Raw genomic sequence first — 13,171 nt, 5'->3', positions numbered from 1 at the left:
AAATACAATTCATCTTTGGTATATTTAAAGTAAATAGGTAAACTAGACATATTTTCTAACTTAATGAATAACAAAAAAAAATCAGTAATTATTGTTTAAGAAGTAAATTAAAGGGGTGTTCGGCTCATGAATTTTCAATCAAAGGGAAAAGTCACCAAACCAAAACAACAAACAAAGACCATGTTATCACAAAATTGAAGTATTACTTTTTCAAATTTTTTAAAATTTGATTACCATTTTCATACAAGAAATAAGTTGTGATTTATACTTAATTTTTAGAATATGACATAACTTTATTTAAAAATTGGTTTGATAACTTTAATAAAATCAACTGTATTTTTCTTCCAGTTTTTAATTAGTGCTGCAACTTCAGAAATAAAAAAAAAAAATTAGTTCCACACCTTACAATGAGAGTAAATAGTTCAGTCTGAGGCTCAGTAAGCATGTACACAGATTGAGGCATCAAGTTATCCAAGATGATCAAAATCCCCAAAATTTTGATCATTTTTATAAATGCATTTTTCCTATAGTAAAATAAAGTCCCAAAATTATATCAGTTTTCAGACCTTACACCTTCTAAAGCAGTATCCCTTGAAATGTTTTCGTCATAGTTGTAAGCAGAGAAGACTATGATTATAAACAGTTTTAAAATATTATAGAATACAGTTAGTTTCATGTATCAGCAATAAATTCACAGAGAATAAGAGAAGGAAAACTGACCTCATTCACTGTAGCATAGTAGCTTTCATGCTTGAAGGTGGGTGGATTGTCATTCCTGTCTCTCACTACGATTCGAACTTCATGGTAGATAACGGTACCCACTTTTTTGTTGATGCACTGAACTTGCACCACAATAGAGTGTAAGTTCATTGGTGGCTGCAATGGAGAAATTGCATATTTTAAAAAACAAATTGTAACCAAAGCTTCTCATTACTGTCAAAATACTTATCTTTATATAACATTTTTCTATGATTATTTAAAATGATAATCTGTAAAAGCTTACCCTACTTTTACTATTTTAAGGGCATTGGAAGGCAATCATGATTGTTTCATCGTTCAATTTGTCAGGTGTCATATTCACAATTATAGAACTGGTGAATTAAATTACAAAACTCATACTGATATTTGATGGTATAAAACAAATTTTGTCCCTCCAAAAGCTAAATAAACAATGATAAGAACTTCTAATTTATTAAAACAATATGTTAATGATGAAATCCTTGGGGAAGATAGATCACATCATAACATTGTATTCACTTGCATTTTTGCTAAAATACAATATATCCATATTAGATAAAAAATAAAATATATTAAAAATCCATACACAATCCATTCAAATTTATTCATTTCATATATTCAATTATTTTTTTGCTAAATTACACTTCTCTCCAAATATACATTCATGATATAAACACACAGTGAATGTTATTCTATGGCATTTTTGTGCATACTATTATGAAACTATGTTATGTGAATTAGCATTACTCTATTAGAAATTTACAGAATAGTCTAAAATCTTAGAAATGAGATATTTTATGTTGTGCATTGGTAGTCTTTGTAAATAATATTTCAATAAACACACTACACATAAATATGTGCTAACCTACCTGTTTTATATGATAAATTCCTTGAGGGGAAAAATATCATCAAAGTGAAACTAATTTATACAGTTCCCATGGATTGCAGAATTGAGACATAAACTTACATTTCTTTGACTCTACAGAGGTGAGTGTTTAACACTACAAAACATTTTTGTAATTTTTAGAATTCTCTTTTGAGCTTATAAAATTGTGCCTTTATATACATATCATTTTATCTGAATGACATTGTGACTACTCCATCTAAATTACCAGGCCTCCAGATTGCTCTCTTCTTTCAATGTCCTTCCTATTTGTTTTCCTTTATCACATTTCTCATCTACCACTTGGCATGTTGAACATTTTATAAATTTCTTTAGTTGGCCGCCTTCTCCAGGCTGGAAGATGAATAATGCCTGGGGTTTTCTTTTGGTCATGACTAAATCTCTCTATCCTATAGCTAGTATTTTGTGCTTTGGGCAGATGAGTGTACACTACTGGAGTCAAAGCTGTGGAACTTCATTTTAGTTCTATAACCTACCAACTGTCTGATCTAGAAGCAAAATTCTTTATTTAGTTTGTTAATCTCTAAAAATTGGGATAAAATTAAAACTGATAGAATTAGTTAATACCGATAAAATTATTATAATTATTCTATGGGATTGATCTGTGGTACATGCATACTAAAATATAATGGTTGCAAATTATATTTATTTATAAAAAGATAAATTTCCAAAAAAGTGACAATCATGTTATCTATAAAATAAAACTAATAATGGTGAATTATAAAATACATTATTCAATATTTGGATTAAAACAAGATATAACAGTGATCACTGGAACTAGGATAGGTTCATTAAAAGTGTTATGTGCTATATTTGTGAGATGAATGCTGGATAAATCATGTTGAAACAGTTTTGTTAATTTCAAGATATTTTTGTAAACAATAAAGTAAAAAAGAGTTCAGCTGATTTGTATTTGACTGAATAGGTGCACCTGAAAAAAAAAATGAAACATCATTAACTTATGGAGGGAGATTATCTAGTGTCATACACCTTTGTATTCTAAATTGACGCATTCTAGTTTTAATCACTGGCATAAATGAAGGCCTTAAAGCCATGAGTACAAAATCTGTGCATATCACAAAATCTCAGAAAGACTATAATATATTTAATGACAAAAGACAAGGCTCCAGGTTTGATAAGTAGAATTAGAGGTTACAAAAGGACATAGTTTAGAGAAATTTAAATTACCTATTTGCATTAGAAAGGATCCACCCAAATATAATACATAACTACAAATTTTGATGTGAAAATATAATTGTGAAATTATTCTTGGCTAAAATATTAGTTTACACAGCAACATTAAAAATGGGATGCTGGAATAATAATGGCAACTTCATATTCATTAAATGTGAATATCCAGAGATAGATGGATTATAAAAAGCATCATTTCATGAACTAATAGAACATAAAGTCCAAACACATTAATAATGTATGATAAAATTGGAAGATATTTAAGCAAAAAACACAACCATCCATATCTGAATGGTTGTTGAGAAATGATCTATTAGCTCATTCATTGTAGCTCCTTAGAGTAAAAATTAGAATGATAAATAAAACTATTACAAACAAGTGTTTTCAATATAAAAGTTTATCAATTAATCCAAAGGGGCACAGAATAGACTGGACTAACCTAGAAAATAAGCTTGATAATTGAAAATCTGTTAGCTTGGGGCTAAAATAACATTTTAAAAGACTATACCGTACACATTCTCTGAGAAGAATTTGATTTAGATGGAGGATATCTTATTTTAAAGTGTTTGCTTTAATAGACTTTTGAAGGAAGGGTCTGTGTATTTCAATTGTGTTAAAAAAAATCATAGGCACTTGCATTTATTAGCTCTGACCACAAATATTGAAGACAATCAGGTGAATTATTGTCTTCTAAAGTCATTTATCTCCTAAACACTGCAAGGGAAACCTATAAAGCCATTCCATCTTAACTTTTAATTTTATATTGAGTGGTATCATTCGGACATAAAGGTCATGATCTTTGAAAGTAGAGGGTCAAATGCACTGTGCACTGAATCCCCACTTAATCCTGCTAAGTACCCATAAATTAGATATAACCAGGTCACCTGGAACTCTTGTCACTCTCAACTTTAGCTCCCTATGAAACTATTAGTAGCATGGATAGAACTTAGCCAGCAATAAATTCCAACCATAATGGATCACACTGACAGCAAGTATTCCCTATGGTTAATATATAACACACATTGTAATCTCACATTGGAATAGATTCTATCCTGGTGTATAAGAAGGCCATAAATATATCAAGTACAGTTCTACTAAGTTGATCAGTGAGAGTTTAGGGACTCCAAAACGCTTAGGAATGTGCTAGCAAAATTTTGGTTTTCCTTTCATAACTAATGGCAAATATAAGTCAAATAATTTTATCTACTCAAATTCTTTCTAATGGCTTCATTCATGATAAAAGAAGAAAAAAATCTGTGTATAAATTATTTGGGGGTAATTATTCAAAACAGCTACTATTCATATGTACCTAAACATGAAAACTATTTTCTCAATTTAAAACTGAATGCAGTTTTAAATTTGCATACACATTCAACACATATTTTCAAATTTGTATACCATTGTATGTGTGCATATCTTTTTTATAAGCGTAGTAACTTCAAGAATTATGTATGCCAATAGTTGTTGGAGATTATCTTTGAAGTGTAGAATTGAAAGAAGAAAATAAGAGAAAACTTTCCACAAACAAGAATGCATGCAGTGCATGTTCAAATTTGATGTATGGCAAAAGTAGAAAAAAATAATGTTTTTTTTTAGACAATCAGTTATTACCCAACATAAAGTGGAGTTAAAAGAAATTTATTTATGTGAAGTGTTGAATATGGTACACATTTTCAGTTTAAGATGAATTAAGATTTTTTTTATGTACCACATTATTTATTAGGCTTAATGATTTAGGAGGAAACACATTTTTAGCAGATCTGTAATATGAATTGATTTTATTTTTCATAAATCATAAAGTTCAATTTTCATAGAAATAAAGGTTTTACTTATGATTTTTCTTTGTCTTACAAAATAAAATTCTTCCTTAGTTCACAAATAACTAGAACACAGTAAAAAGAAGAGAGTATATTTTAGAAATAGTTTTTTAATAAGAAATAAAACTTCAAGGAGATGACTAAGTAGAGATATGCAAGTTCTCCGCAAGTTAAACTTTTACAATAAAGTGTATATAGTCACATAAGTTGCCTGAAAGTATAAATTTGAAAATATAATTAGGTATCTGTAAGACTTAGATATATTTTGCAGATTTTTCACAGTAAATTATTAAAAATATTAATTTATTTAATAACATGCATTTATTGCATGCACATTTCCATTGAGTTAACCCTTATGTGCTTAAGGGCATATCAGGTAAAACTGTTATGAGATGCACATAAATATATGGTAAGTCAAAATATTTTCAAGATTGTGAAGTTTACAGTTATTCCCAATTACATAAGAATGTTACCATTGATAACTATTTTATGTAGAGAGTAGCACTGAAGGCATGTTTCAGTAACAGATATCATTCAGCTGATGACAACAGATAAAGGTGATTTAAAAGCATAGGTTCACAAAGGTATTAGAGAAACCATGGTAACCAATATATTGCTTTAAGGGAATAGCAATTAGTTCACTTTTCTAATAGTAGAATCTTCATGTTTATAAATAAAAAGAAATAAGTTGTAAACTGAACCTAAGAATCCACAGGGCCAGATAAAGCAGTATGCAATTATGTCACTTGCTCACATTAAGAACTGTATTTGGGGAAAGTGAATCAAGAATAGCTTAAATTTAGAAACGTGGTCAAGAAAACCATTAGAAGATTGTCCAAAGTCCAAGCGAGAACTGATGGGGGCTTATCTTGGAGTAATGCTTGGTGGACGGACACAAATGCAAGGCACACTGAAAAGATAAAAGTATTGAATTACTAGTTAAAAGGATACTGGCCTAGGAAGAGGAGTCAAAGCATTTCATGTAGCTACCAACTTAGTGTCTGAAAGAAGTTAAAATGTTTGAGATTGTCATTAAGAGAATTTCTCTCTATTCAAAAGCTTTCAAAAGCTTACCCAGAATTTTGAGCTAAATATAGCAAGCAAGCCACAATCACATTTTTCTATTGTTATTTTTAACTATTGATTTTATCATCATCATTACTATATTCCATAGTCAATAGAATGGTCAGTGATAATTTGGCATTTCAAAAATTCTTATGTGATGCTCCTCTTTTACTATTTTTCATGTTGTGAGCCCTCATTTTACAATTTTTCTCAATATATTTTTTGGGGTAGGAAAACTTAGGTAATTTTAATGAACAGAAATAAGAAATATTAAAATAAATAAAAATACAGAGTAAAATAATTATGATCATAAGATCAAGACTTATGGAACATGCTAGAAACTTGTAAAATGGTTCATTTATAAATAATATACAAGTTTTCTAATTAAATAAAGATATTTGGAGGTTGGGATTTTATTTTTTATTTTTCCCTACAGAAATTTTCATAAAAATTATTAGTGTAAAACTTTTTTTACATTTCATCTTAAAAATACTTATTGTTGACGTCTAGATCAACATGGCAGTGAAGAAATGTGCAAGTCCTCCCATTAAAAAAAAGAAAAACAACTTAATGGGGATGAAAAGCGGTAGGTCCCTGTGAAAACCAGGAAAAAAAGGGCTACTCTGGCAAACTGCCCAAAGAGGAAAGTTGTCATAAAAGAGGAGGAAAAGAGAGGAAAGCTCAGAACCCTGTTACCCTCCCCCACCCACAAAGCCCATACATTCCAACCAATAGAAAGAAAACAACAACTGGGCCTCCCTGGTAGCCCAAGGGGTTAAGCACCACACTATGAAGCAAAATGTAGCCCCTGCAGCACTAGTTTGATCCTCAGCCGGCCAGGGAGAAACCCACATGGCAAAGCAGACCTCTTCTATCTGGCCCGCTGCTCCCCTCAGCAGTGTATTTCAGTCAGTGTGCCTGTTCTGTTCCCCATTCTGTCTCTGGTGAATCCTCACCCCCCTAACTCTCTGGCCTGTACCCCCGGTCTCATATGCATAAATAAATCTTTAAAAAAAAGAAAACAATAACAACATGAGAACAAACTACAGATCAAGCAGGACAGTGAGTGGAAAGGACTATTGCAGGCATTGCACCTGGTGAATGGGAACTGTGGAGAACTATTGCAGGAATCATCATGGAGAAGAACAAATGGCTCCGGGTACCATTAGAGGAAAATAAGGACTCTGCAGAGAGACATGCAAATAGCCCAAGGCCAGCCAGTAAGCTTGTGCAGAAAAGCATGCTTCACCTCGAAAAGCATACAGATTGTGGATGCCCAGTTCCCTGCGTGTGACCTAGGTTCCTGGGGAGACACATGGGAACTGTCACTGAGGTGAATGGCACTCACTGAGTAATCAAAAACCAGGCGCTCAGGCAAGGGAGTGGGGTGCAAAAGGCATCATTTCTGGGTACACTGAACAGGGCTACCAACCGTGTCTGGGATCTGAGGGCTTCAGAACTGAGCCCACTGAGACCCAGGGCACAAAATTCGGGGCAAAGTCTCCCCACCACACATGGCACAAGGCAGACACAGCACGCCATGCCATTGAGCCATTCCACGCCACCCCGACTCAGTTCCCCGGAGACCCACAGGGAAAAAGAACAGCTCTGGAAGGATACTAGGAAAGATCTCTGGTACCACCTCATGATCAGAACAAAATTACCAACTTCCTAATAGTTGGAAGCCAGGGTTTCCAAAACCACCCTCGGGCTCTGAGAGTGGGTGGGCCACACAAGCGGGTGTAAGAAGGGAAACAAGGTTTGGAGCAGACCCCATTCTAGAACTGAGAGCTAGGCACAGGATTCGGGGACACGACATAACAGTGGTCACCGCACAGGGTGAGAGCCGTCCTTTTGGATCTAAGACCCTAAGATTGAGAACTAGAGCACAGAATTCAGGGCACAGGATCCACACAGCCATGGGCACAACACCGGGTGAACATAGAGCAGACACAGCATCCAGCATGAGCAATAGCCCCTGTGTCGAGGTGCTCCTCTCCCCTCCTCTGTTTCTCAGAGAACAACTGGGAAAAAGCACAGGTCAGCAAGTGCAGGACTCTAGTGCCACCTCATGATCAGAGCAAAATCACCAACTAATAGTAAATACAGAGGGAGGGAACTGTAAGAGACAGTGCCTAGCAACACAGCCACAGCATCAACAAACACCCTGGTGGAGTTTTGGCCTACCAGTGCTTGTCTCAGTCTGTTTCTGAAACCCCTGAAGGAGCAATCCAAAGAGATGCTCGCCAACGCCAGTGGCACAATGACCCAACACGTAGAACAAATTAGGAAGCAAACAGCATGGAGAAGGAAAAATATAAATAACCAAGCAAGCCTGCAGGAGAAGGACACACTACAAAAAGAAAATCAGTCACCAGAACGCAACAACAATAACATGGAAGAACTTCTCTGCCTGTCAGATAGAGAATTAATAATCATCATGTTTAAAAAGCACAATGAGATGAGATAAATAATCAATGAACTGGAGAATGAAAATGAGACCTTAAGAAAGGAAATAAAAGAAAAGGAGGAGACTGAAAGATTATTGGAGGAGACAAAGAGCTCTTGGAAAAGCAGTTAAAACATAACAGAGGAAGTGGAAGAATAGATCAATACTCTTGAAGATACAGAAATAGAAAGAGCCAAAAGAGAAAAAGAGAGGGAAGTACAGAGGAAGAATGAGAATACCCTTAGACAATCATCAGACTTCATGAAGAGAGGAAATATAAGAGCTATAGGAATTCCAGAAGGTGAGGAGAGAGACAAAGCATCTGAGAAATTATTCAAGCAGATAACTGAAGAAAATTTCCCAAGAATGAAAAAGGAGATGAATATAGACATACAAGAAGCAAGAAGACCTCCCAGTTACCACAACAAAAAGAGAACTATAGTAAGACACCAAATAGTAAAGCTTGTAAGAGTCCAAGACAAAGAAAAAATGATGAAACTGGCAAAGGGAAGAAACAGATAACTTATAAGGGAAAATCAATCAGGTTAACCTCAGGCTTCTCCAAAGAAACACTACAGGCAGGAAGAGAATGGAGTAACATATTCAACAAACTTCAAGACAGCAAATACCAACCAAGAATACTTTAACCTGCAAGGGTCTCCTTCCTCTATGAAGAAAAAATACGGACCTTCTCAGGCAAACAGAAACTCCAGAAATTCATTACAACTAAACCCTCACTCCAAAAAAATTCTACAAGAAGTCCTAAAGCCAAAACCAACAGAGGAATTAACAAGAACAGACTAAAGTGAAGAATAAAATCACAAAAAAAGGCAAACAAAATGGCAAATACAGATGCCAACACATCAATATTAACTCTAAATGTAAATGAATGTAAATGTAAATCAATAAAAATACACAGAGTAGCATGCTGGATTAAAAAACAAAATCCATCCTTCTGCTGTCTCCAGGAAACACATTTAACTACAAAAGATAAACACAGACTGAAAGTAAAAGGTTGGAAAACAATCCTACAAGCAAATAGACCAAAAAAGAATGCATGGACAGCGATATTTATATCAGATACAATAGACTTCAAATAAAAAAAAAAAGTAAAAAGAGATATAGACAGACACTACATTATGATCAAGGGGACAGTGTATCAGTAAGATATAACACTCACCAACATATATTCACCAAATGAAGGAGCACCAAAATATATTAGACAGTTATTATCAGCTCTGAAAATGCACATTAAAGAAAATACATATATAGTGGGAGACTTCAACACTCCATTCTCACCAATGGACAGATCAACAAGACAAAAAATATAGACACTAGAGCCCTAAATAAAGACATAGACTCATGGACTTAACAGACATCTATAGGACACTGCACCCAAAAAAATCCAAGTACACATGTTTTTCAAGCGCACACAGATCATTCTCCAGAATCGATGACATACTGGGGACAAGATAAACATCAACAGATACATGAAGATCAAAATCATTCCAACTATCTTCTCCGATCATAAAGGCATCAAACTAGAAATAAATCATGAAAAGGAACAAGGAACCCTCCCACTTCATGGAGATTGAAATCCACACTACTGGAAGACCACTGGACTAATGAGGAGATCAAATAAGAAATTAAAATATACTTTGAGTTGAATGGCAAGGAGGACACGACTTTCCAGAATGTATGGGATGCATCAAAAGTAATAATAAGGGGAACATATATAACAATACAGGCTCACATCAAGAAACAAGACAGAGGGCCTCCCTGGTGGCACAAGGGGTTAACTACCACACTATGAAGCAATCCACAGCCTCTGCAACATGAGTTCGATCCCCAGCCTGCCAGGGAGAAACCGAAATGGCAAAGCAGACCTCGCCTGTTTCACCCGCTGCTCCCTCAGCAGTGTATTTCAGTCAGTCTGCCTGTTCTGTTCCCCACGCTGTCTCTGGTGAATCCTCTCACCCCCTGCATCTCTGGCCTGTACACCAGCTCTTGTATGCATAGATAAATATATCTTAAAAAAAAAAGAAACAAGAAAGAACTCAAAGAAACAACCTAATCTCACATCTCAAAGAGCTAGAAGAAAAACAAACAAACAAACAAACAAAAAAACCTAAAACCAGTAGAAGAAAGGAAATAATAAAAAACAAAGCAGAAAGAAACAAAATAGAAATTAAAAAAAAAAAAAATCCAAAAGATCAATGAAACCAAAAGTTGGTTCTTTAAAAAAACAAACAAAATAGACAAACCACTAGCCAGGCTCACAAGGAAAAAAATGGTAGAAAACACATATAAAAAGGATTATAAATGAAAGAGGAGAAATCACAACAGACTCAGTAGAAATCAAAAGAATAATCAGAGATTACTATGAACACTTATATGCAAACAAATTCAACAACCTAGAAGAGATGGAAAAATTCCTAGAATGATATAATCATCGAAAGCTGGAAAAAGAAGAATTAGAACACCTCAGCAGACCAATTGCAAACAGCAAAATTGAGGGAGTAATTAAAGCACTCCCCAAAAACAAAAGCCCAGGTCCAGATGGCTTCACAAATGAATACTACCAAACGTTCAGCAGTGAATTAGTGCCTATCCTACACAAACTCTTTCAAAAAATTGAAAAAGGACTAACAAATATGTTCTATGAAGCCAACATTACACTAATACCAAAACTAAAGACAGCACAAAAAAAGAAAATTACACACCAATCTCCCTAATGAACACTGATGCAAAAATCCTCAACAAAATCCTTGCCAACAGAATCCAACAATGCATCCAAGGGATAATACACTACAATCAAGTGGGATTCATCCCAGGGGCACAAGGATGGTTCAACATATGAAAATCAATCAGTGTAATCCAATGCATCAACAAAAAGAAAAATAAAAAAAAAATATGATCATATCAATAGATGCTGAGAAAACATTCAACAAAGTCCAACATCCATTTATGATGAAGGGTCTTGAAATTCTCAGAATAGAAGGAACATACCTTAACATGATAAAAGCCATATATGACAAACCCACAGACAATATTATTCTCAATGGCAAAAAGCTGAAGGCCTTTCCTTTAAGATCAGGATCAAGACAAGGTTGTCCTCTCTCACCACTGCTCTTCAATATAATACTGGAAGTCCTAGGCAGAGCAATAAGACAAGAGAAATATATACAAGGAATCCAGATAGGGAAAGAAGAAGTAAAAAAAATCGCTATTTGCAGATGATATGATAATATACATAGAGAACCTTAAAAACTCCACAAAAAAACTACTCAAAATAATCAACCAGTTCAGTAATGCAGCAGGATACAAAATCAACTCCCAAAAATCAGTAGCCTTCCTATACACAATCAATCAATCTAAGAAGAAATCAAGAAAAACATCCCTTTTATAATTGAAACAAAAAATTGAAGATCAAAATCATTCCAACTATCTTCTCCAATCATAAAGGCATCAAACTAGAAATAAATCATGAAAAGATACAAGGAACCCTCCCACTTCATGGGAATAAATACTTGGGAATAAACCTAACAAAAGAGGAGAAAGACCTATACAAAGAAAATTATAAAACACTATTAAAAGAAATAGAAGACACAAAGAAATGGAAAGACATCCCCTACTCATGGATTGGAAGAATTAACATTATTAAAAATGACCATCCTTCCAAAAGCAATATACCGATTCAATGCTATTCCAATAAAAATCTCAATGACATTCTTCAAAGAAATAGAACAAATACTGACAAAATTCATATGGAACCACACACAAGAAAAAACATGAATAGCCAAAGCCCTATTGATGAAAACAAAGGAGAAAGAAGGTATCACACCTCCAAACTCCAAGCTATACTACAAAGCCATAATAATTAAAACAGTTTGGTATTGGAACAAAAACAGACACACCGACCAATGGAAACAAATAGAGAGCCCAGAAGTAAAACCACAATTATATGGACACCTGATTTTTGACAAAGGTGCAAAGAATATACAATGGAACACTGGCAGTTTGTTCAATAAATAGTGCTGTGAAAACCGGACCACCACATGCAAAAAAAATGAAACTAGACCATTACTTTCCACCATGCACAGAAATCAACTCAAAATGGATAAAAGAACTAGACATAAGACCTGAAGCCATAAAATATATAGAAGAAAATATAGGTAAAACACTATGAGACATACATCACAATAACATCTTTAAAGACTCATGACCCAAAGCAAAGAAAGTCAAGGAAAAGATAAACAGCTGGGATTACATCAAACTGAAAAACTTCTGCACAGAAAAAGAGACATTAACCAAAACAGAGAGATACCCCACTGCCTGGGAAAAAATCTTTGCACTCCAGTCAACTGATAAGGGACTGATCACAAAGATATACAAAGAACTTATCCAACTCAACAAAAACAAAATAAACAATGAAGTCAAGAAATGGGCAAAAGAACTTAAAAGACATTTCTCCAAAGAGGAAATGCAAATGGCCAACAGGCATATGAAAAAATGTTCAAAATCCCTTATAATCAGGGAAATGCAAATTAAAACCCCATTGAGATACCAGCTTACACCAGTAAGAATGACACATATCAAAAAAACAGGCAACAACAAATGTTGGCGAGGATGTGGTGAAAAAGGAACTCTCCTACACTGCTGGTGGGAGTGCAAACTTGTCCAACCACTATGGATAGCTGTCTGGAGGTTCCTCAGTCTACTAAAAATGGGGTGACCATAAGACCTGGTGACCTGGCAATTCCACTGATAGGGATCTACACTAAGGACACAAAAATATCTATTCAAAAAGAACACCTGTACCCCTATGTTTATTGCAGCACTATTTACGATAGGTAAAACCAGGAAACAACCCAAATGCCAAAATAGATGACTGGATTAAGAAGATGTGGCATATATACACAATGGAATATTATTCAGCAATCAAAAGAGATAAACTCATGCCATTCCAGCAATGTGGATGGAACTAGAAGAAATTATGCTCAGTGA

General features: G+C 34.4%; 1 protein-coding gene across 7 annotated transcripts in view; it reads right to left on the bottom strand.

Annotated features, from left to right (window-relative positions):
- Positions 1-13,171, bottom strand: part of PCDH15 (protocadherin related 15) — a 1,524,279-nt gene that overhangs the window by 424,724 nt on the left and 1,086,384 nt on the right. For all 7 annotated transcript variants that reach the window (XM_054690675.1, XM_054690674.1, XM_054690669.1 and 4 more), the window contains one exon: positions 721-876. In XM_054690675.1, coding sequence (XP_054546650.1) covers positions 721-876 — 156 coding nt within the window. The remainder of the gene's footprint in view (positions 1-720; positions 877-13,171) is intronic.

This window comes from Talpa occidentalis, unplaced genomic scaffold (assembly GCF_014898055.3).
Source record: "Talpa occidentalis isolate TD23 unplaced genomic scaffold, MPIMG_talOcc4v2.1 talOcc4.8, whole genome shotgun sequence".
Classification (NCBI taxonomy): Eukaryota; Metazoa; Chordata; class Mammalia; order Eulipotyphla; family Talpidae; genus Talpa; species Talpa occidentalis.
The sequence above is the reverse complement of the archived record's forward strand: the minus strand, read 5'-3'. Positions and strand labels throughout refer to the sequence as shown.